At 35.4% G+C, this 25,767-nt stretch overlaps 1 protein-coding gene across 4 annotated transcripts in view; it reads right to left on the bottom strand.

The window, feature by feature from the left end:
• The window catches only part of AFF3 (ALF transcription elongation factor 3), a 669,714-nt gene that overhangs the window by 540,532 nt on the left and 103,415 nt on the right, over positions 1-25,767 (bottom strand). For all 4 annotated transcript variants that reach the window (XM_056807135.1, XM_056807138.1, XM_056807136.1 and 1 more), the window contains exons 3-4: positions 9,370-9,490; positions 7,395-8,255 (exon numbers count right to left, since the gene is read on the bottom strand). In XM_056807135.1, coding sequence (XP_056663113.1) covers positions 7,395-8,255; positions 9,370-9,490 — 982 coding nt within the window. The remainder of the gene's footprint in view (positions 1-7,394; positions 8,256-9,369; positions 9,491-25,767) is intronic.

Here is a 25,767-nt window from a genome sequence, read left to right as displayed (position 1 = left end):
TGCAAGAGGTGGTAATCCCAATCCCTTAAGGCAAGCCAGCAATAAATACACAAGAGCGATTATTCCATTCTTCTTGCGTCCAATCAGTCTTCTTAAAGGTTTCCCTCATTTTTAACCCACGGGTACAAGGGTTCCTCTATGCCCGTTTTCTTTCAGAATTCCATTAATTCTTTATTAGCCCCTCTACACTTGTTTTTATTAGAGGTGGTTCTAATTTTGTGTCTGGAAATCTTCACATGCTTTGACCACACTAACCAGCAACATGAAACTCTGTTGGGGTAAGAGTCTGGAAAGACTGTGGGTCATACATTTAAACGTGCATGTAGATATAATAAGGCTATTAGTGCTTGGATTGTATACCGAGGAGCCTCTAAGCACATACAGTTGCAGGATAAGCACAAATAGAATGTATAACCTGGTATGATGGATCCAGGGGAGCAAGTTTTAGGAGAAATGAGAAAACACTCAAGGATAAAGAAAATGTTCATATCATTTCCCTCACTGCTCCTCCCCCAAGTGCCGCCATGCTAATTAGTAGTTTCCCACCTACTCTGCTGAAAAACTTGGTTTTATGGTCTGAATTTTAAAGAGTCTGGAGGGGGAAAGGAGGCATAGAAATAACAACATGACACAACAGGGCACATTCTAATGTACTTTCCTGACACCTTCAAAGAAGGCTTATGGAAACCTAAGGTTATTTTAAGTTCTTTGAAAGCACATTACCTTTCAAACAAACGCTGGCTGAACATAAAAGAACAAATAAAAATGAAAACTTTCCCCCTTTGCCAAGCTTTATTATGACCCACCTGTTACAAATAAAGGAAACACCAGTTCCCAACCACAGGAAAGGCCAGGGGTCAGCAACAGAGAAGAGAACCTGAGGCTGAATTTCCTGATTTTTGTTAGTCTCTGCTCCAACTGAGCACAAACTCTGTGGGTGTGTGTATATATTATATTTACATAAAGAAATCTATACATAAAGATATACATGAATTGTATATAAATATATGCATATACAAATTTAATTTATACATGTGCATATCCATTATATATATATACCCATATTTTATATGAACATTATATATCTAGCATCATGTCTCTGACACGCCAACATTTCCTGAATAATCCAAAGGTCCATGCCATGGAATTAAATCTAGGGCTATAAAGTATTTTAGGAATCCACGACTCCAAACCAAAAATCATTTTACTGATGAAGAAACTGAGAACAAAAGAAACTGGTTGACTTGACCAAGGTCACACAGAGAGTAATAACAGTCTCACTTTAAACCCAGGTTCCCTGGCTCCAAATTCCATGTTTGTTTGTTTTCCCCACTAGGGCACCCAACTTTTGCCCCACAGTATTTTCACTGATGTGGCATCACTGAATAGCTACAAAGAACTGGATCTCTGTAATGCTTTGGGGGAAGGGAGATCAATGGTGAAAAGACTGCTGTGCCAGATGGGTAACCTGAGTCCAAAAGTATGCTTCACATTGACATTTCATCACTAAACAATAAGGTACCACCATATTTCAGTCTATGAAAACGTAACACATCTCAAATATAATTAAGAAATTTAGAATTGCATGAATATGTAATGTACACATTTCTCTACAGATGCCTTTTTCCCTCGACAGGCTGGTGCCTGCTTTAATTTGGAAATGATCCATTTCCATACAAAGGTAACCAAGAGTGACAGGAAATCAGACGCCTACATTATTTATCTTTTGTGAACTTTTCTTTTAAAAAAAACACATGCAGCAAAAACCCTGAGTTAATTGCTTTTCTAAGAAGCTATTTGGTAGAACTACAATGCTACCTGCGTCTTCTGTACTCTCATTCACAGCATAAATGACAACTTTAAGATGCCTCAAATCCATGCCTCCTAAAGACATTTACATATTTCCTAGAATACATATTTTAGAATGATTAATTTTTCAGCGAATTAATTTTGACTAATCTCCCAACACTATGTATGATATTTTGGTCTCTTAGATGAATTATCAGATTAAAAAATTTGAATTTATAACCATACTTAAACTAAAATGTGGAGTTATCACTTTAATAGAAGTTGCCACCATGATTAAGGCAGTATTCACTGGCTTCCAAAAGCATCTAATCTCTATTAATCAGAAACTTTTAGATGAGGCAGTTTTAAGGCATTGCAATTAATTAAAATAGCATAAACCAGAAACTTCTGGGTCAGAATGGCGTAATTCAGATGTTCTGGAATAACTTTGATTAGATTGTAACACTTCCCAGGCAAATTTGTTTCACTATAACTAGCCTAAATTAAAGGGAAAAACAAAATTAAAGATTCAAGTGTCCAGATGCCTTTTCACGGATATGACTCATATAAGTAGATTTTTATATTTTTAAATTGGGTAGCCCATAAAATACGTATTTTATTCCAAAGTTTTTTGCCTTATTTGACTTTTTTCAAGGTCCTTTTTTTTTGCTTTCCCACATTCAGAATAAAAATATATAATAGAAGAATTCTATCAAATACCAGGCCAATCCAAAGTAGTTTTCCAGACCTAAAAATATCATTTTATTAACAATGCTATAACTTTTTTATGCAGCACTCCTTAATGTCTGGATTCTATTAATAACTGAAACACTGGATTCTGAATTACCTTATGAGCTCAAAGGGACTAATCCACAAACTAAAAAAAAGTTATTCCATTTGGAAATAAAATTTGGTGTACTTCTGCCATTCATTAAGAACCTTGCTTCAAAACTAAAAGTAGCCCCCTTTCCAAATGAAACTCTAGGGAAAATTCATTTTAATGAAGGGTAGGACTCCAGGGAGAAAAAGAGACCCTTACTACTCTACTGAAAATATGTCTTTTATTAAATAAAAAAGGAGGAGAGAGAGAGAGAGCTTGGGGGAAAAAAACTAGCAAAGAGGCAGGTGCATAAGTTAAGGAAATCCCTATACAATTTTTAACTTCCAAGTCAACTTTCTGGGAATTTTTCTATATTAATTACTCTGTATTGGAGAATAGATAATAACAAATAATTCACCATAGTAACAGATGCAGAATATACTGCAAAGGATGAATAGTTCAGGAAGTGTCAGACCAGAAAAAAGTATTCACAAACTTTACATTTTTTTAAACATACTTTTATAGAATGTTTTACTAGAAATCATCATAAGAGGAAAGGTCTTTATATTACATGTAGAAGAAATCTAGGTTTGTTTTTAAATTAATTTAATCTTAAAATTAATTTTAAAAAAGAAACTAAAACTTTCTAATATTTCACCAGAATTTAATTTCCTCAATTCAAATGTAAGCACTGTGAGGGCAGGGCTATGTTTTATATGCTTTTTTTTAATCTCCCATAGCACTAGCACAACATAGAGGATATCATATATATATATATATATTTGTGCCTATACCATATCATAGTCAAGTCATCTGATTTTTTTCGCTGAATTAACTAGTTGTTTTGGCATCATGTAACTATAATTTTGGTGAGTCATTTTAAGAGACACTTCTGAAAGCACTACACTATGAAATACATAGTAATAGCATAGGAAGCCCTCATGTCTATTCCAAATTGAACTATTGACTTCTCAGGTATGTGTAGCCAAGTCATAGCAGTTCTCTCAAAATCAATTTCCTCTATAAGGTCAAGCAGCATAACCCTCACCAGATAATTCAGAAGTAATTGCTGTCAGAATTAATAATGTATGTGTGTGTGTGTGTGTGTATGTGTGTGTGGAGAGAGAGAGAATGAATTAATGATATATATATATATATATACACATATTTTAACAAAGGTGTTACCAAAGCAAAAATATTCATATTCTAACAATTATTTTTCTGCCACATGGAGCCATTTTACTTGCTTTAAGAAGTAATTATCTGCTCTAAGCTATACTCATTCACTGATGACCTTTATCATCTTCTGTGTCATGCTCTGGGATTTCATGGGAAGGATGGGACATATTTAATTTTACACCTGCAGCTGATTTTTTTTAATCTTCTCTTAAATATTTGGAGAAAACTGTGCTTTGCAAGATGGGGGAGAATCGAAATAATGTTATAGGAGACATTTGTAGCATTGTACTAATACTTACGAAAGGTTATTTTCTAGTCATGAATAGATCTTCAATTAAAACAGACAACTGTTATGAGATCCTAATTATATTTCTCTCTTATCAGCTTCATAGAACTGTGCTTTCTAATGTCATTGGCTAATCTAACAATTTTGTTAAAACAAAGACAAAAATTTATCATAACTTGGTTCCAATTTCCACATTAGTGTTCTCCATGAATAGCTTTCCTTTTTTTATTTTTTCAATCCTGACACTTCAGTCATAGATTCAAAGCAATAACACAATGTGGTATGGAAGGAAGAGTACTGCTTGGTCCCCTTGACATCACTCCTCACTTCATGTGGCATCATCTTCCGCTCAGCTGTCAAAAACATGTTTCTAAAATGCAGGTCTAACCACGTCACCCCCTCCCCATTACTCAACAAACTTCAAGGACACTCCATTACTTCCAAGATAAAATATAAAATCCTCTACTAGACATTCAACTTGCTCCATCATATGCTTCCAATCTTCCTACATCTTACACCTTGCCATGTATCCTATGATCCAATGGCATTGGTCTTTTTTCCCTCAAATAAGACATTTCCACCTCTGGTCTAAACATTTTCACTGTCTGTCCCTTCTCTCGGAATTCTCTCCCTTATCATCTCTGTTTCTTGGCTTTCTGAGCTTCCTCAAAATTCCAGCAATAACCCCATCTTCTACAAGGAAGCCATTTCCAATTTTCCTTAATACTAGTGCCCTGTGTCTGTTGATTATTTAAAACATATCCTGTAAAAAGCTTGACTGTAAATAATTTTTGCACGTTGTCGTTTTTTTCTCTCATAGGATAATGAACTCATTGAAAACAGGGACTATCTCCTTTGCATCCTCAGTGCCTAGCAGATTTCCTGGCATTTAGTTGACATTTAATAAAAGTTTATGGCTATTTTGGAGCTTAAGGACCCAAGTTTAGTTTGAATCCCAGATTTGTTGATTACTACGTATGTGACCATGGGCAAGTCTCTCTACAGACTTCATTCTCTTCAGTTGTAATAAATATTTATTAGTTGGTTGATTGCTCTATAAAATGAAAAGTTTAGACTAGATGATCTCTAAAGCCTGGCTTACCCCCAAGACTAGATATGGGGATCAAATATCTGGTAAAGGGGAGAATGAGAAGGTGGAGAAGGGAGCAAATCATTGTTACACTTCTACCTGATTAGACTAAGTAATATAGTTGTCCTATTCTATCCTAACTTGAAAAGAACATGACCTATTTAATAGAAAAATAATGATAAGGCTCTGAATAGGAGGTTTTTCCCAATATGGATCTCTCCATTTCAGGATATTTTCCCCTCTTAATGACTAGAGTTAGTAATAGGGTAGCTATTGTCAAACATTCAAAGTTAGACTCTATTCCAATTTAGTGAGAACAAAAAATTTTTCTTCAGTGGTAACTGATGGAGATGATCACAAAAACGAATTGCTTAAAGAGATAAAAATCCATCTATATTAGTCTCTTACTAAAATGTTTTAAATAAATACTTAAATCATATAGGGCAGATATAAAGATATGTGACTTAGTCTGAATATGAATAAATTTGTAAGGCTCTTTGAATGTATCTCCTATATGATTTCCCAAAACAAAAAGATTAGAAATACTTTTGGAAAAAAAAAAGATTAGAAATACTTTTGGAAAAAATTATTCTCATCTTATAAAATGAACTAAAAACACAGATTGCCAATTACTAATACAAAGATCCATAAACTTTTCAGTTATTACTTTTTTTCCATTGTGTCCTCTCCAGAAATTTAAGAAACATTAAGTATTTTTAAAGGTTTCTCTGAGAATATTAGCTTTATTCCAAATTAATCTATGGAGATCTCTAAACTGTTAGATTTTTAAAAAATTTTAGTCTATTTTCAGTTAGCTAACCAATTATAACATATTTATTTCATTTAACCTGACTATTAGATTTATTTTTTAGTCTTTTGAGTCAAATTGGTATTCAATGTTGAGAATAATGTTGCTCCATTAGCCAGCTGAACTGCCTGCTCTGAGAATTTTTTTTAGAGATGAATACATATGAAAGCAGAAGCTATATGCCTTGACTATCTAAGACTCATAGATTATACTCTTGGAGATAGAAAACTTTCCATACTATGGAGATCAAAGCCTATAGAGATTAAATGATTTGCCGATGATCAAACAGCTAGTAAGTGCAGAGCTAGGATTCAAATATATGTGTGACCATAAAATTATATTAAATATAATGTATATTTGATATTTTAAAACTTCACTGAGACTTTTGAACATCTTGTTTAGATCTCTCTCTCTCTCTTTCTTTCTCTCTCTCTCTCTGTCCATATATTTGTATGTTTGTGTATATATAAATATATACACTCATCCATGTACATCTATGTGTGTGCATTTGTCCTCAAGTAAATTATTTGAGAAATCCAGTTCCATTATGAACTGATTGGAGATAAAACATAGCCCTTGCTGCTATAGAGATAAAGGAAGATATAACATGCAGAAGTTCTAGTAATTTCCTTTGTAACACATGTTCAAAATGCTTCTCCAATATAAAGGGCTCACTTTAGATCAAAATATCTTGTTAATTTCTATTTAAACAAAGAGAATTAAAATAAAATATATCACTTCAACTTTTAGATTCATTTGTCCCTTTCATTTCTAATAAAATTACTAAGCAGTTAGCACAGAAATTAAAGTACAAATCATTACTTGAACTAAAAGACTCCACTTTCTTTTGTAATACTGTTTATTTCTGAGAAAACCAGAGGGTTCAAGTAGAAATTCTGATTAATAGCAATGAATCTGAACCTTAAATATTCCAAATGTTGAATGAGATTGTGATATATATTTTAACATTCACAATATATAAGATATTCACATTAAAACTGTCCCTTTATAAAATCATTCTGTGCTTCATTTTGAGCCAAGATACAGGGTTTTTTTCCTAAACCAATTTAAAAAATAAAAATCCATTAAAATAGCTTTTTCATACCTTAAACACTAATCATTTATGTTCAAGTGCTTTTTCCCCACTACAATATGGAATTTTTTTCTTCAAAATATCACCTGGATATAACAGAGTTACTTCACCACAACAACAATAAAAGATGTATACACATGACAGTATGGCTCAGTTTAAACACTAAAAGTCCTAATCTTAATTATTTGAGTTTTTTAAAAGAGCACATATTATATTTTTGTATTCCTTTACTGATTCTCCCACTCAAATAGAGAGGCCAGGCAAATGATCACACACGAAATGTTAACTTACTCAGCAATTCCATGAAAATAATTTTTGAAAGTGACTTACCTCTCCCTGTTTGGGAATGCTAAATTTTGCTAGCTTGGACTTGGTCCTGGATGATTCTGCTTTATTGACAGGTACTCCTCTATAGGATGTACAGTGTACATTAGTTTCTGTTGAAGACTTGAGTTTAGGAGATTCATCAGGAGCCTGGTCTTGGCCATCCATTGGCCGAACATAAGCAGTTGGTTTCTGCTGGATTAGACTTGGTTTTGAAGCAAGAGAAGGAGGGAAGTTCTGAACACAGTGCCCACCACTGCTGTGTTTGGCAGACATGGTAGATGTCCTTTCTTGGGGTTGCAGACCCATTTCCACACTACAGCTTTGTTTGGACCGTGACTGCTGCCTGCTGACAGTGTCTCCAAGCATGGTCCTTGGAGGTCCTGGTTGTGTGGAATTGGAGGAAGAAGAAGAGGAAGAGGAGGAGGAGGAAGAGGAGGAGGAGGAGGAGGATGTGGGGCTTGAGACACAGTGTTTAGGTTTCTCATTACTGGTTTTTTGGTTAGCAGATTTGAAGTCACTATTGTGTGAATCAAGCAATCTATGCCCATGCTTGCTTGCCCTTTGCTGGCCATCAGATGTGGGATGCCCAACTTTCTGCCAGCCCATAGTGACCCTCTTGCTCTGCTGCACGGGTACAGCTGCTGGTGTGGAAGATGAGGTGCTGCAGATAGGAGGCTGGGGCTGTGGTCGTGAGTCAGCAATGAAATGCTCATCTATTTTGTTCATAGGGGTCTGTGGAACTCCAGGTTTGGGAACTCCAACAAGGTGACTCTGATTGGACCGGTCGGTCAAGAAGTCTTTCATTTCATCATAACTGCCTAAAGTATTCTGGATCCGATTTGAGAGCTCATCCCCCTTGTTAGTCTGGGGGGAGAAAAAGCAAGCAGGCTATAAAATACAATAAAGAGAAGAAAACAAAACCAAAAAAAACATTGATAATGAGTGTGCTTTTATTGAAGACCTTAGAGCAAACAGGGCTGCCTCATTCAAAAAGAAAGCTAAGGGCTAGTATCAAGATTGGATCCTCATTGTCTCTGAAGACACTTGTCAACATTCTAAATCCACTCTGCACTGGAAACGCTATAAATATCCTTGGAGTACATAAAGAAGAAATCTATCACTGGTATCATGTTGCAGTTAAAATATACTACCTAGAAACCAGAAAATTTACTATTGCAACTGCACAAAGCCATTTGGATTAAATCTCTTCATGATCAAATTTTGGTTTCCTTGTAGTCCACTTTTTCAAAAAAAAAAAGTCTTTTTCAAAAATTCAAGTAAGGCCCCTTAACTACTCCAATCTCTCTTTTTTCCTATGCAATTATTCTTTTCAGAAACAGAGAGTGACAGGCAAGAGAAACCAAAGAGTAGCTTGAATAGGCATTTGGGGCTAAGGTTACAGGAAGCCTCTCATCCTGGGCTTTCCAATAAGCTCCATGAAGCCCTTGATATCAGTGTAATTTCCTGACGAAAATTAGTCTTGGAGGACAGATTAGATTTCTGGTATTTAGTACAAATAAGGAATAATTCATTTATTGTTTCTTCATTACCAATCCAAAAAGGTGCCCAGACTGGAAGCAAGAGCCAAACATGTTTAAAAAAAATGTAATCCTGACTTTTTTTTTAATCTAGCCACTTTTGCTAAGTGCTTAATGATTAGGGCAACACAACCTTCACCTGGGGAACTAATTAGACATCTAACAATTTATCTCATTGCTGAAATCCTCAGCAACCAAAGCTCTAATATAAAAACATTTGATATTTTACCAAGTATGCCTAGCCACCAAAGATATGTGAAGTAGAAATAAACATCTGTTGAAGTTGAAACCAACATCTGGTGGCTGTGTTGTCTCCGTTGGACTACACAGGGAGAAATATATTCAAATGTTAGCAATTCTCTTCCATAACTAGAGTCTGGCATAGTGGGGGTGAGGGTAGTGGGAGAGGGAGACAGAGGAAGCAGCTGAAAAACATCTACCTTGTAAGGTTCACTGAAGAGGGAGTAACTTGTACTAAATGTGCCATCATCCTGCTGAGTTTCCTGATTTCTCCTTTCCCGTTCTTTCCTCCGTAACACATTTCTGTCTGGTTCATAGACACTGCATCCAAAGAAAGAAAAGAGAAAAACCAAACTCACACAAATTTAAAGGGCAAAGCACAATCCAACGTTAATCTAAGTGCAGAAGCCTGCTTCCCAGACAAATGGCAATGATAACAAGAACATGAATCAGATTAATGCCAGTCCAATCAGGTGGTAGAAGCCCAGGTCCCTGGATACAAGAGTGCTTTCTTCACACAGAGAACAGATAATTAAATTCTTCAAGGGGGGGTGGGGGGGGGAAGAAGGGAAGGACAAAAGAAACTTGGGACAAGCTCTAGCCTGTACTGAACTTCTTGGCCTGAAATGTGAAAGAGGAAATGTCTAAGCAACTTTGACAGGAGAAGATGGAGAGTAATCTTAAAGCAGAAGGTAATTACAGCTATGTGTAAATAGAAATTATGAGCATATTTCCACTTATGACATATCCTCAGAGTGTTATATGGGAATGCTCCTTTTTTTTTTTTGCATGGCTGTGTTTCTGTAGTGATTCTTTCATTAACTAGCTCCCTAAAGAGCTGTTAAAACTACATGCTGGAGTGGTTTCCACAGTTATGCTCCTTCTTCTGATCTCTGTTAATCAGCCAAGTCGTCAAACTACTACTGAATCAATTCTTCCTTCAGATATATTTGACACCATCATTCCTTCTAACTATGAAAAATGTGTTGGGAGGGAGGGGATGAAGGCAATGAAGAGAGAGATAGGAAACTGAATTATGTCATTCCATCAGACAAAAAGAATTAGATCTCTTTTGTAGGAGAAAATTTAATAACTCTTCTCCCAAAATACAAATATGAGTCAACCAGACTCTAGACAAGAGAAAGGATTAAAGAAGTTCTTCATTTCTTTGTTACAGAGGAATAAAGGGCTCAGTTGTACCCATAAGAGGAAAATCCAATGCTTAGTTGATAAAAGTTCACTAGTTCTTTCAGGCTAATAGGCTAGCTCTAGGTTAAAAATATTGTAGTAGTGGTAATAAGAGTAATAATAAATGTCCTCAATTGAAATGTCCTCAGTTGAAAAAATATTCATAGCCATGCTCTTTGTGGAAAATGGCTGAACAAATTACAGTATATGATGGTGATGGAATACTACTGTGCAATAAGGGATGATAAACTGCTTGATTTCCATAAGAGCTGAAAAGAGCTTAACAAACTGATGCAGAGCAAAATGAGCAGAATCAGGAGAACATTGTACACAGAAACTGAAACACTATGGAGCAATCATATGTAATCAACTTTGCTTCTAATAGCAATACAATGATACAGGACAATCCTGAGGGACTTATGAGAAAGAACATGATTCACATTGAGAGAAAGAACTATTGGGATAGAAACACAGAAGAAAACATTTGATTTATCATTTGTTTTTATGGGCATAGGATGTGGGGTTTGGGTTTTAAAAATATTACTTTATTACAAAAATTAATAATATGGAAATAGGTATTGAGTGATAATACATGTATAACCTAGTGGAATTGCTTGTCAGCTCTGGGAGAGGGAGAGGAAAGAGGGGAGGGAAAGAACATGAATCATGTAACCATGGAAAAATAAATACTAAATAAAAAATAATAAAAAATTAAATATATAATCAGTTGAACCAAGTAAAGTAACACCAAATAATCAATGGACTACTAGAAAATGAATGATTTTAAGAAATGATGAGCAGATTAATTTTTCAAAAACTTGAAAAGAACTACGGGAGATAAAGCAGTGAAATGAGTAGAACCAAGAAAGCATTATATACAGCTACAGATTTAATATTTGAAGAATAAGTTGTAAATGTTCATCTCCAGAGAATGAACTGAGAACTGGAAAAACAAAAGATATTAGATAGATGGAGAGAGAGAGAGAGAGAGAGAGAGAGAGAGAGAGAGAGAGAGAGAGAGAGAGAGAGAGAGAGAGAGAGAGAGAGAGAGAGAGAGAGATCTGTTTGCGGGATGATGCCTTTTGTGGTGTGGGGAGGGAGAGGAAAATGAATGGTTTATTGAATTCTGAACAGACACATCAAATCTTTTCATAACTTTGTTTAAGATGTTACCTAAGTTACAAAATAGAGTTTACTTTTAGCTTTGATCTAGGATTCAGAAGTTCTAGTCCTTGATTCTAGTCCTAATTTGGTTGCTAAGAAGCTGTGTTACTAGGCAGGTTACTTAACCTTTCTGCATCTCAATTTCTTCATTTATCTGTAATTTGTTTCCAATCCCATCCCAGATAATGTAATCAGAGAGGGAGGTGTTAAATGAAGAAAATCTATTATCCCATTATGAAGTGTGAAGTTTCCCAGCTGAAGGGGTTGAAAAGGCAGCTTGTTATTGCCTAGGAAAAGACTGTCTGTACCCATGGTGGCCTTTAAAAAGTTAAGCTTGTGGGCCATGGAGATGGCTGAGACCCAGGAGAAGCAGAGATAGCTTTTTGGCATGTAAAATCTTTTTCAATCAAGGGGAAAATAAGCATTTATATAGTGTCTACTATGTGCCAAGGACTATGCAAAGCATTCCACAAGGTTCATTTCATTAGATCCTGACAACAACTCTAGGACTATTATTATTCTTATTTTACAACTGAGGAAACTGAGGCAACAGAGGTTTAGTGACTTTCCCAAGGTCACATAGCTAGTGTCTCAGACTTGTTTTGAACTTAGGTCTTCCTGATTCCAAGCCTAGGACTCTTATTAGAGAACAAGAAAACATTGTCAAGATATTTCACAGCAGAGTCATAATGTATTTTAGCAGGAAATAATACACATACCAAAGAGGAAAAAAGGGAGAGTCAGGACTGGAAGCAGCTTTAAAGATTACCATATCAGGCATCAGAGAATGATACCTAGGAGAATGGTGGTCTCCTCTATAGTAGTAAATAAGTTTAAAATTTTAAATTATATAATACCTTCCCACTGAATTATTTTAAAATGTTGCTATATGGATAAATGAAATAACAAAATTTAAAATACTTTGAAAAGTTATTTAAAGCACCATCTAATATATCACCATCAAGATGATAAATATTATGTAATAATAATAGCAATTATTATTATGTGCTATTTGATTGACATTATCTGAGGAAAAAGATGATTCATACTTTCTTTAATCCCACTAACATTCTTTAGTAAAATAAAAAGTGTTGTCATTTAACAGTAGGATTTATTAATAAAATAAATTCTTAGCTTAGCCCAGTTACCTAAAATTCAAATCAGCTGTTCAAGTCCTTCAACATGCTTCAGGCAAAGCTCTTACAAAGCCTGAGGCCATTTTATTTAAATTTAAGATTGTGGAATGTTAAAATGCCTAGAAGAGGTAGACTATTAGCATTTTAATACATCTTTGGTCATTTATTAAAAGTCATTAGATTTGGGAGTCCAGATGGTGACCTTCCTTTGAAATAAACACAGACCAACATCATACCTACAAAAAATGTTCTGAATAACTATGGTGAAAGTGGCCAGCTCGGGGAGGCAATCTAAATTCTCCCCTCAAAAATTAGCCTTCAGGGTCATGGAAGAAGAACAAACCTGAAAGAATATTTAGCAGGTAGGTCCAAGTTATGGAAGACTATATATGATTTGGGGGCTTAAATAGGAGAGGAATCCCTGATGTGTCTCGCAGCCTTTAAGTGCTTATCTTTAAGGAGACCCTAAAGGTTTCAAGAAGGGAATCCATTTGCATTTCATGTCCTATTTACCTTCCCTGCCATCACCTAGTAGAATGTAAGTTCAATGGGGGCAGGAACTATTTCATTTTGTCTTTGTATCCACAGCACCTATTAAAGTGCCTGGAAGCACTAGGTAAATAAGTTTCCCTCTATGTAACTTCTCCATTCTCCTAGGCATGCTGGTTAACAATTTCAGTGCCATATTCAATCCCTCACTCTCTCTCACCCAAACTCCCATATCCCATCTTTTGCTAAAATGCATCAGTTCTCTATCTGAAACATCTCTCAGATATAGTCTTTTCTACCTCCTGATACTACTAATGCTCTAGTATAGAGCTCTTATCCCCTCACATCTGGATTATTTCAACAGCTTTCTGGCTGGTCTCTCTGCTTCAAGTCTCTTGCCACTCCAGATCATCTTCCACTCCGCTATCAACGTGATCTTCCTAAAAAAAGCACAGGTCTGATCTTGTTGCCTCCCTTTTCAATAACTCCAAGATGCTGCTTTAGCCTTCAGGATCAAATCTAAAATCCTCTGGCTTTTAAAATCCTTCACAGTCTGACCCCTTCCTATCTTTTCAGTTTTCTTATATCTTATTCCCCTCAAAATGATGTGATTCTGTGACTGGTCTCATTATTGATCCTTGCTCAAGACATTCCAACTCTAGTCTCTGTCCATTTTTCCTAGCTCTCTCCCATGCCTAGAATTCTTTGCTTCATCTTTTCCCCCTCCTGGTTTCCTACAAGCCTCAGCTAAAATTCGACCTTCTCAAGAAATCCTTCTTGGTCCTTCTTAATGTTAGCAGCTAGACAGATTATCTAGACAGAGATAGCTTTTGTTTGTATATAATCAACTCCTTTTAGTTTTCATACTCTTTTCCTCTTCCTTCTATGAAAAAAGACATGACAAATAATTCACAGGGAGAAGATATATACATAAACATATAATATGTACATATAAACACAAAGAACACATTAAATACGTACTAACATATATGTATGATTTTGTGTGTATATTGTAGGAAAAAGGATGAATGAATGAATAAGAAATCATAAACTAAAGGAATTATTTTTTAATCTGTGAATTTGAGACAGGAATAAGGGGAAGCAGAAGTTATTTTTTAGAGTGAAGATGGGCATTTTCACAGATTCCCCAAAGCTAGGTCATGTCTATGGTTGTCCTGTCTGTATACATGTATTGTGAAATTCTGTCAGTGTTTTATGTTTTGGGATGTAAGTTCTCTGAGGGCAGGTAATAGGTCCATGTAGGTTTCAGAATAGCACCTAGCATAGTACCACAGATTTCATATGTATTATTCTGAGACTGTTGTGACTGATTCATCAATCAGCAAGCATTTATCAGCTCGTCGGCAAACATTTTTATGTATCTCTTATGTGCCAAGCACTACACTAAGCCCTGAACAACAAAAAAGAATCTTCATCAAAAATCCCTGCTCTCAAAGAACTTACAATCTAATGGAGGAGATATCACCTAAAAAAAAAAAACTATGTGCAAAAATTATTCATACAGGATAAATTTTAGATAATCTCAGGGGGAAGATAGCAACAATCAAGAGAAGGGGAGGAAGGGGAAGAATTCTTGCATAAGGTGAGAATGTAGCTGAAACTTGAGGAGGGAAGAAAAAGGAAAAAGGGGGAATGGAGGCTTTAGATATTTCAAGCATACTATATTTCCTTTTCTATTTTGTCTTGGGCCAACACTGGTTGTCAGACATCTAAAAAGGGTGGACTAAAAACAATGAACCAAAAGAAGAAAGTATAATGAGATGTATAGTTTGGGGTAGCTATATTTTAGGGATAAGGAATAAGGGCATGCTCACAATTTTAAAAATGAAAGGGAAAGCACTCTGATCAATTCTACCTTATTATTGCCCAATATGTTTATATTTCTAGATGGAGATAACATTTCCTAAAATGTGATTTCTAGAGAGTTCATGTGTTAGTTAATATGACAAGAAAGTTAACAATTAAAATTTCACTGAAAGCTCCTTGCTACTACCCTAGTTAAAATTTAATGTATCTGGCCCTATTAGCTAAACACATAGGAAGTTAACAACATAAATTAATCATTACACACTGCCAACTATCATTCAAGTAAAATCAGTGTGTTTATGATGTCTAGATTATGTCATCAATACTAGAGAGAATTCTTCACAACACAGAGATGAAACTAGTCTTTTCTTTCTTATAGTTTATGGTCTAAAAGGACAGATGCTTATATGTCTTCACAGAAGAAGGAACTAAAATAACCATCATGTTTCCTTTTTAAAAAAATTCTCTCCTTTTTTCAGTACAAAACTATATATGTGTGTATATGTGCACACACATACATATTTTTATATGTATACACACATACTTCTCACATATGCATGTATAATATATGAGAAATATATAAAGATATATTTTATATGTATATGTGGTATATGTGGTATACCTATAATATGCATATATGAACATATTTAACTAGTTTGTGATTTGATTAGTGTTGGGAATGTTTGATGTAACTCACGTTACCATTTGGGATTTGCACCTGTTTTGAAATGTATAGTCTTAGAGAGATGTCTGGGTACCCTGACATCATTTAAGTGACTTCCCAGGGTCCCAGCCTGTATCCCAACAAAACTTGAACCCATGTTTTCCCAACTCTGAGACTTGCTCTTGCTCTCTAGCTCCACTTTTTCAAGCTGCTTCTCATAACTTAACTAAACAGATTATTTCTCTTCTGTTCAGAGAAAATGTCACTCTCCATTAGGGGTCAGAGCATAGACTCTTACCTCCTCACCAATTCTTAAGACTCCTCTGTGTGTGAAGAACCTCTCCTCTGAGAGGCAAATCTGAGGAAGGTTGCATCTTGTCTGCAGAGTACGTGAGCTCTTCCCACATTCAATTTAGAGCAAGGACAGATGCTACTGACTCGAATGGTTATAAGTTTTGCTTCTGCAAAATTCATTATTAAGGCCAACACACTTCTGCCTTGTTTTAAGATTGTGCAAAGAACATGACATTTAATTGTTTTAGGAAGGAATCCCTTCCATCCATCCTGAAAAATTAGGTCAGTATTCCTCGTGACAATCTTCTCAAGTCAGAAGACAATCGTGATTCCTAGTATGTCATCCTTCATATACATTAATTTCATAAGCGTTACAAGTTGAGAGTTGTGTGTCTTTGTTACTAACAGATGGCACAATCTCTATCATTTGTAAAGCTGCTCCCTATTTGCATGAAAATCACAAGAATCACATTTCCCCAAACGTATGTCACCAAATGTATTTATTTATTTTGCTTGGAAGGGAGAGGCATCCAACTGTTACATTTTTATTTATTGCAGATGCTTAGAGCCCATGTAAAAATAAGCCTTTCAAATCAGTTTTTTTAAGCTTCACAATTTTCTTCAGGTCCCCAAAAGAAGATATCTAAGATGTGTCATAACATAAGACACGCACAGATTTCAGATAATTTCCCTCTGTGCTTTAAAAAAAATTGCATCTATAAATTAAATGGTTTGCAGAAGGCAGGCCAAAATAGTTCAGATAGGTAAGTTGGAGAAGATATCTAAACATGAAATTATCATTTTCAAAATTAATTTCTTCTCCATCATATGGTGACAGCATGAGACTAAATAATAATAATATCTGTGAATCTTATAGCATCTTCCTTCCACTGAGTGCAAAGCACTTCACACATATGTTCCTTAATTATTCTCGCAACATCCCTTGGAGAAAGGTGAGGGGGAGAGAGGATAGGAGGTATGACTGGGCTAATTTTAAAGATTAAGAAACTTGGGCTAAGAGGTTAAACACCAAAAATATGCCATTAAGTAGGTAGCATGGAGAGGATGCTACTGTTCAAGGTACTGTGCTCATCTCTAAATTGGCACATGAGTTACCAGCCTAGTTGCTGTAACATTAATGCTACATCTGTAAAGCCCATTATTTATAAATAGGGAACATGTGCCTCAGCAGAAGGAAAACAGGGTTAAAACAAAGAGAGGTTGTTTCCCAGCCTAGAGAGAACTACAAGGAGATTTTCGCAAATAAAGACTTGGCTGTTCTGATTTTCTTTTATTATCTTATACTTCAGGGGCACTAAAGGACAAGAATCAGCCTCATTCCTCAGAACCCAAGAAAAGACATTCTTTGGTAAATTTAGAAATGGTGGCTGGAGGAGGGGAGCACAAGAGAAAGACTAAGTAAGGAAACAGAGATTTCATGCAAAATATAAACCAAGTGAGCTAGTGATAATGGCAGTTTCATTACTAAAGGACTCATTGTTTTCAATGGCATCTTCTTTGTTCCTCAGATCATTATCCCTAGATGGGAGTGTGATCTGGCTGTGAGATATCACTGCACTGATTTCCTGGGCTTGCTTGCTAAGGTGGAATTTTCTTTCCTTCCCCCTCACTGAGCCACAGGCATCCTTTCTGAAGCTGTGCCCTCTGTCAAAGAAGATGATTTTTCCTAATGAAGAAATCTAATTCTTCAGTCAATCTGGTTTATGGCTAGTTGAACTTTTCTGTCAGAATATCTAGATTGACTTAGCCAGGGAAAAGCCACTTATTCCAAATGATAAATACTCAAGATATGAACAAATAGTTTTCAACAGGAGAAATTCAAGTTATCAACAATAGGAAAAAATGCTCTAAACCACTACTAGTAAGATAAGTACAAAGTAAAGCAACCCTGAGGTATCAAAAGGCATGTAGAAAATTTGGAAGACCAAAAAATGTAAATTTTCAATGCTGAAAGAATTGCAAGTGATTAAATTATCCAAATACTTTGATCTGGCAACCTCACTGTTGGGCATTTCCAAGAAAGTCACAGAGGGAAAGATTTATTAGATACGAAAAATTAGTAGTAAGTAGTGCTATGGTAACAAAGAGATGGCAACAAAGTAGGTATCTATCAATTGAGGAATGACTGAATAAAATGCAGCATATGAATAAAAGGGACTATTATTGGATACAAGAAAATGGAATAAGACTTTCAGAAATTGGCAAGACTTGTAAGAACTAATGCAAAGTGAAGTAAGTAGAGTCAAGAGAATAATACATACCATAACTATAGCAATGTAAAAGGAAAATAAAGAGGGGGAGCTAGTTGACTCAATGGATAGAGAGCCAGGCTAATAGTAGGGAGGACTTTGGCCTCAAACACTTTTTAAGGTGTGTGATCCTGGGCAAGTCACTTAACCCTAACTGCCTAGCCCTTAAAGCTCTTCTGAATTAGAACCAATATTTAATAACAATTCTCAAACAGAAGGAAAGAGATTGAAAAAAAAAAGAAAAGAAATAGTAAAAGACATCAGAAATCTGTTCAATTCAATAAGTAACTTTGACTCCCAAGGACTAATGATAAAACTAAGCTCCTTACTCTTGGTGGAAGTAGTCTTCAGGAGTCAAATGAGTTATATGATTTCAGTCATTACCAGTATATTAATTTTGGTTAAATTTATTTCTTTGATACAAGGAAAGATTCCACCATGGGATATGGATTGGATGGGTATTGGGTATTGGACAAAGAGAGGGATTTTTAAAAACTATCAAAAAATTTTAATGAACCTATGAAAACAGTTTTAAAAGGAAGGAATCAAAGTTTATCCATGGTCAGAAGAAAAATGCTACAAGATAATAGTAATTAGAGATATTCAAGTGAAAGCAACTCTAAGGTTACAACTTGCATTCATTAGATTTGTAAGGAGCTCATTAATTGGGGAATGTCTAAAATTATAGCCTATAAATATAATAGATTATTGTGCAATAAAAAATGAAGAGGCAGTTTCATAGAAATCTAGATTTATATGAACTGGTATAGAGAGAAGTGATAAGAATCAGGAGAACAATGTGAATAAAACATCAATATTGTAGCAACAAAGGATTTTGAAAGATTTAACAACTATTATATCAAAGCAATGTTCAACTCTGATTATTGATGATGAAGAGTGCTACATCAGTACTGACAAAGATGGTTGGCTTATGTGAAGACTGAGACAAATTTTTGGATATGGATACTTATGGGAGTTTGATTTGCTTGACTTTGCTTACTTCTTACACAGGATTTGGAATTTTGTCTCTTTCCAGTGCATGAGGGTTGAAGAGATAGGAGGGAGCAGAATAAATGCTTGATCACTGAAAAATAAACAATTTTAAAGGAAAAATATAATCCATGAACTTGTGTCTTTGCCCAGGTTTAGATACAAGTAGGAAAAGTGTGTGAAAATGGAAACTGGTGCTATAATTTTGCCTACTTCATATTTTGGCTCAGAGCTGGCCTGCACCATTGGATCCAATATATGAATACAGTATAGACATACTTTTGGAGCCTTGGGCATCATAGGTAGGGTTCTTAATCTGGATGTGATGGACATCTCTTTCCTGAAGTCTATGATCTTGGTGGGGGTGGGAGGCGAGATTACATCTTTATTTTAACTGACTTACAACTGAAATTTGGTATTTCCTTCAATGGTTATTTTTTAAAAATATTCTCGGAAGGGATTCATAGGCTCCATCAGACTGCCAAAGGAGTCCATTACACAGACACACACACACACACACACACACACACACACACACACACACACACACACACGTTTAAAACCTTGATCCAAGGCATAAATGGACTGAGTAACGACAGAGCAGATAGACATGAGAGACAAGACATCGTGAAGTACAAATTCCCCATCATCCTTTCCTTTTCTGGCGTAGAAATATCAGCAATTCAGGGTAATTAAAGAAACTTAATCAAATGCTCTCAATCTGTAACAATTGTTTTTAATTTAATAAGTCAAACTAATTAAAATATCTCATTACTGTTAAAGAGGATGATGTTAGATTGGTAATCTTTTTGTTAAGTTAGTGAAAAGAAGAGCCAAGAGCACTTGAAAATTCTCGCTTTAGCTTGCTGTGAGAGCTGAGGGAAAAAAAGGAAGGTAGAAAACTGAGCCATGAGAGCATGTAGGAAAACTAAATCAGAGATAAGTTAAAAATGCTTCCTGATAATAATTATTTGCTTCTAGCTAACCTAAATTCCTCAAAGTCCATTTCCTTTTGCCCTACATTTTGCAGAGATAAACAGCTGTCCAGCAACCTAAAAAAAAATTTCTCACATATTGAAGAACATTTTTATGTTCTACTACACATAAACTGATCCGAGGCTTCTTTTATATTTGTATTTGTATGCTCTTTTTAGGTTAAAATAATTTAAAGCTAGAAGGGAACTTAGAGGTTATCCACTACAACTTTCCTATAATTTCACAGATAAGGAAACTGAGTGCAAGAAAGATTACTTGCCTAAGGTCACACATTGTAAGGAGCAAAACTTATATTTGAGTTCAGAATAGATTCTTAATTCCCTTACTTTTTATTATATCATTCTCCATATAATAATTCCTTCTTTTTTTATTCACAATCCTAATTTCTTCTATGTTATGTGTTCATCTCAATCTGTATAAAGAATTCTCATACATATACTAATATAAATAGATATATGCATATACATTTATGTATTTTTCATACATGTACATATTTATACACAGTTATATATGAATTGTATAAATATATAAAACTGGGTGGCAAAATTATAGACTCTGGACTCAGATTCAGAAAGACCTGAGTTCAAATCCTACCCCAGATACATACTAAGTGTGTGACCCTAGACAAATAATTTAATGTTTATCTGTCTCAGTTTCCCTATCTGTAAAATTAGAATGGTGATAGTGCCTATCTCCCAGGATTATTGTGGGTAAAATTAGATAATATTTCTAAAATGCTTATTTAACCTTAAAGCACTATATAAATGCTTGTTGTTAGTGTTATTGTTTTTAACAATAAATATGTCTACCTACTCCTCTATCATTCCATTCATTGTCCCTGTAACTTTCAGAATCAAAATATTTCTAGCTGCTCACCCCTTCCCTATGTTTTATTTCCTTCTTTTAGGAAGTATACTAATATAAACTCCTTGAAGGCACGGACTATATTCACTTTTCTATTTGGATCTCCAGCATTTTGTACAGGACTTGGCACATAGTAAGTACTTAATAAATGTATTTTCATCCATTTACCCATTTATCCATCCATCCATCCATCCATCTATCCATCCATCCATTCATCCATCAGTTCCTTTGAATCCTTTCCAAATTCAGTGCCTGAATAACTGCTCAGAATGAGAAGTATTCTTATAACTATAAATTTCATTGACTATTTTGGGAGAATTTTTTCATAGCTATTAAAGACTAAACTTCAATTCATGCATTTTAACATGAACATTTGATCTCTTTGTTTTAAAATATAACAGTACCATATAGTTCACTCAAATTCAGCTCTTATTGCCCTAGAGTTATTTTCTAGCATATCCATACTGCTCAAGTTGTTCCCAACATTTTTGCAAGTTTTTTTCTTCTCTAAGATAACTTAAAAGAGCACTTAAGAATCTTTATATGCCAGGATGTCTTGATTTGTCCATCAAGACGGTAAAGACTGGTGTTTTGTGTAATAATGAAGATGTTCAATCTGGTACTAGTTAGTTCAGTGAGCATTTATTAAACAACTGTTTTAGACCCTAGAGATATAATGACAAATGTGAAAAGGAGTCTAAGTTCTCTGCTAACTCTGACTTTTCTATGATAGTGGGATCTGTTGTGTTAGGATTGAAATTTGTACCCTCTCTGAGCGACTATGCACCAGAGACTTTGACTTTTCACTGTAAAAACTCTGACTTGACTGACATTTCAGTGCTGTCTCCTCATTAGAATGTAAGCTCTTGGAGAGAAGGAATTGTTTTACTGGTATCTTTGCATTTACTTCAGAAATGTTGGTTGGTTGGCTGGTTATACTGTGATACAATGGCAGCCATGTGATGAATTGAGTAAAGTGTTGGACTTGTAATAGGGAAGACCTGAGCATTCAAATCCTGCCAAAACACTTGCTGTAGTTCTGATACCATGGACAAGTTACTGAACTTGTTTATTCGTCTGTAAAATGGGGACAATAATAACACCTACTTCTCAAGGTTTTTGTGAGGAACAAATGAGCAGATAGCTATATCAAAAGTGCTTTAAAACCTTGAAAGTTCTATATAAATGTTAGTTATTATTGTTTTTATTATTAAAGTAGAAAAAGGAGGCATGAATTTAGAATCAGAGGACTGACATTTGAGTCCTAGCCCTGATGTTGAGGAGATAGTTAGGTGGATGATGAATAAGCCTAGAGTCAAGAAGACCTAAATCCAAATCGAGTCTCCAATAGTTCCTAGCTGTGTGACCCTGGGCAAGTCACTTAACTTCTAACAAAAGAATATACTACATCAAACAGAGAAGGAAAAGGCAAACCACTCCAGGATTCTTACCAAGAAAGCCCTATGGATAGCTATGGTCCATGAGGTCATGAAGACATGACATGAATGACATGAATGAACAACCACAAACCTGATATTTAATTATCTGTGTGACCACAATCAAAGGGTCCCTCAGCCACAATTTTCGCAGCTATAAAATAGGGCAAAAAAATGACCTTCAATCTCCCTTTTAGCCTTGAGTCTATGATCCTGTGATCTTTTTTGCTTGGCAAGGAGATCAGGAGTTATCTGGCTAAGTCATTTTTCTAAACTCTTTTAGCTCCTTATTGTAGTGTGCTGCATAAAACTTCTCTAAGGAATCACTACAGAGCCAATTTTTTTCACTTCTGCTTTCCCCCTCTCCTTATGTTTTCTAAAGTTAATAGCTTTTAAAAATAAGTAGTTAAAATGTCATCGAAAAATCTTTATTCTTTCTTCTAAATAAAATGTATGTTTATTTTTATATTTATTGAATATATTTATTTAGAACTTTGCTCTAAGCAGTTAATAATTTGACTATACATAGAAAGCTTATTCTGAATTTATTCATGTTACTATCCAGTTGTTTCCTAAGTCAGTAAATTTCACCATCTTCAGGGCTCAGCATATCTAAAGCTTTCTAACTTTCCTTGTGAAGTTGCCATATGGTCTCCTGAGTAGTCTATCAGCTTTTAGATGCCTTCACATCTTGATTCTGAGCTAGGTGTAGCAATGGACAGAGTGCTGGGAAATGGCAAAAAGCACTCCAGTATCTTGGCCAAGAAAATCACCAAAACACAGATATGTGTGTTTATGTAGGTATACGTAGATATACATACACATTGTATATATACACGTTGCCATCATCTCTTGTTTCTATCTTTACAAGGTTACTATGAAAGTAACTATTGACTAAAGTTTAGAGGCTCTCGCCATGTTGTTCAAAGATTTTCTCCATTTCTCTAATGAATCAATACACATTTGTAAATGTTTAATTAAATTAATCTGATTAAAATAATTACATTATAACCATTCCCATGCACAGAAACAAATGTTAGTGCACAAGGTACACTTATCTCTAAGGTGGCTTCTCTCTAGATATGAGCACTGAGAGGTGAGATGACCTCGTGATACTATGTTATATAGTTTTCTTTATGTGTTTATTAAATCAGCTCTACCAGTTTCCTTAAATTTGCAATCCCATCGAAAATCTGTGAGCCATTTTCCACTAGGTTGCAACTTCTCTGGGTTTTCTATCTTTCTTTACAATGAAGATAACATTATGGATGCAGTTCATTTCCTGTAGTTGTGTGTGAACTCTGATTAGTGGACAAGGATAGCATATTGTAAATTAAATTAACATTTGCAAACATTCAAGCAACTGTATATCCTCTTCCACTGTTCCAGGACCTCTTAGCATCATGGGATCATAGATTTAGAACTCAAAGGTACATTCACTCTACAGATGAGGAACTAAGGCCAAAGAGATTAAGTGATCTATCCAAGGTGACACAAAGCTGAGATTCAAGCAAAAGTAACTCTCACCCCAAATTCAGCCTGCTTTCCACTCTGCCAAACTGATTTCTTTTCCATTGCTTTAATATTACCACTGTAAAAGCAAAATGGAGCCACACCGAACTGAGGACCATTTTGTAATTTTTTTCTATTTCATAGATCACTATAGTCACACACCAGCATCCCTCAAATAACCTACAGAGTCTGATAATGAATCTCTCTGATTTACCTAGCGATAGCCTCACAAAATATGTCATAGAATCACGTTCAGAGCCTTTCCAGATTGGGAAAAACTGCTCGAGTTTGTAGTTTACTGGTCCAGTCTTTGAGAATGAATACTAGAAAGATGCATAAGAGCACTTTGGTAATGTTCACTGTACAGGTTATAGGATCACAGGTCTAAAGAAGAGACCTTGGAGGCTCTCCACTCCAACCCCCTCATTTTGCATAGGAAAAAACTAAGACGTCAAGAAATTAAATGACTTATCTAAAATTATACAGAAGCCAAAGTGAAATTTGAACCTACATCTTTCAACTCCAGAGCTAACATTTGGCTTACTGCAAAATAATTACCCACATGCCAGAGAGGATTAAATTTTCTGGCAATAAAAAAGCATGTATTTGTAAAAAAAAAGTCATATTAAAAGTTATACCTCTTTCTGTTCCTCTCTGAATTGTACCACAGGCAGCTATTCATTCTGTCAACCCCTCTACTTGGCCATAGTTACCTAAACACTTTAAATGTTAGTAGTCATCAGATTTAGTGGTGTTAATTAGCAATATCAATGTTGCAAAAATATATATCTAACATTTGCCAGACATTCCCAGTTGCCCAGTGGTAAAAGCATGTGTTTGCATAGGGCTTTTTATTTATATAAAGTAGAGCTGTGCAGCACTATTAAATTTATTTATTTATTATTTATGTAAAACAGAGCTGGGCAGCACTCTTAAATTTTGTCAGCAGGTGACAGCCAACTAATGCATGATGTACCACAGCATAAAAATTTCAAATCCCAGGCTTCATAAAATTAATTAATTTCCCAGTTTTATTGATTCTGTAAAACCAAAGGCCTACGTTAACAGGTTTCCTTAGAATAAGAGATAGCTCCGAGCGCACAATGTTCTGTTTACTGACTAGAGTGGACACAGCAGCAGCACCGAGTCACAAACATTTTGAGAGGAAGGCTAGCTAAATTGTGGAGCCAACAAGATAGAAGCTGTTACCTCCAAAAACTTAATGAAGACCTTGGCTTTTCTCCTATTCTAAGGCACCCTAGAGAGAGCAGGGAAAATTAGAGAGCCCCTGAGCTTCTGAACTGATCTTCCCAAGTAGATTCTTATGCTGTTGTTATAGATCTGACTTCATTGTGTTGAGGGGGAATGAGGGAAACTGATGAGACCTCTTCAAAGGAATCACACTGAAGTCTGAGAAATTTGGTTTGTGCCACGAGGTGCCTGAGGTCTTAGGTGGAGAATACTCCAAAAGATTCCAAGATAATGACTCTGTCCCCAGGAACATCTGGGTCCTTGACAGCAATTTCTGAATCTGGCTTTATTCTCTCAGAGGTTCATGTGTCAAAGGTGGCAGGACTCTAGCAACGAGTGGTCACGGAATGGTTGACACACTGCTTTAATTTCAAAGGTTACAGATTGGTTCTTTACTGGTCACTAACTTGGTCCCAGGTCCCTTTTCAACTTGTAAATTAGGATGGTTTCAAATCTCTCATGTTAATGGACTCCAGTGAGCTGTTACAGAGACAACAGCTTAGCATTTCCGAGGGTA

Source organism: Monodelphis domestica, chromosome 8 (genome assembly GCF_027887165.1).
Source record: "Monodelphis domestica isolate mMonDom1 chromosome 8, mMonDom1.pri, whole genome shotgun sequence".
NCBI lineage: Eukaryota > Metazoa > Chordata > Mammalia > Didelphimorphia > Didelphidae > Monodelphis > Monodelphis domestica.
This window is presented reverse-complemented; position numbering and strand designations above follow the sequence as displayed.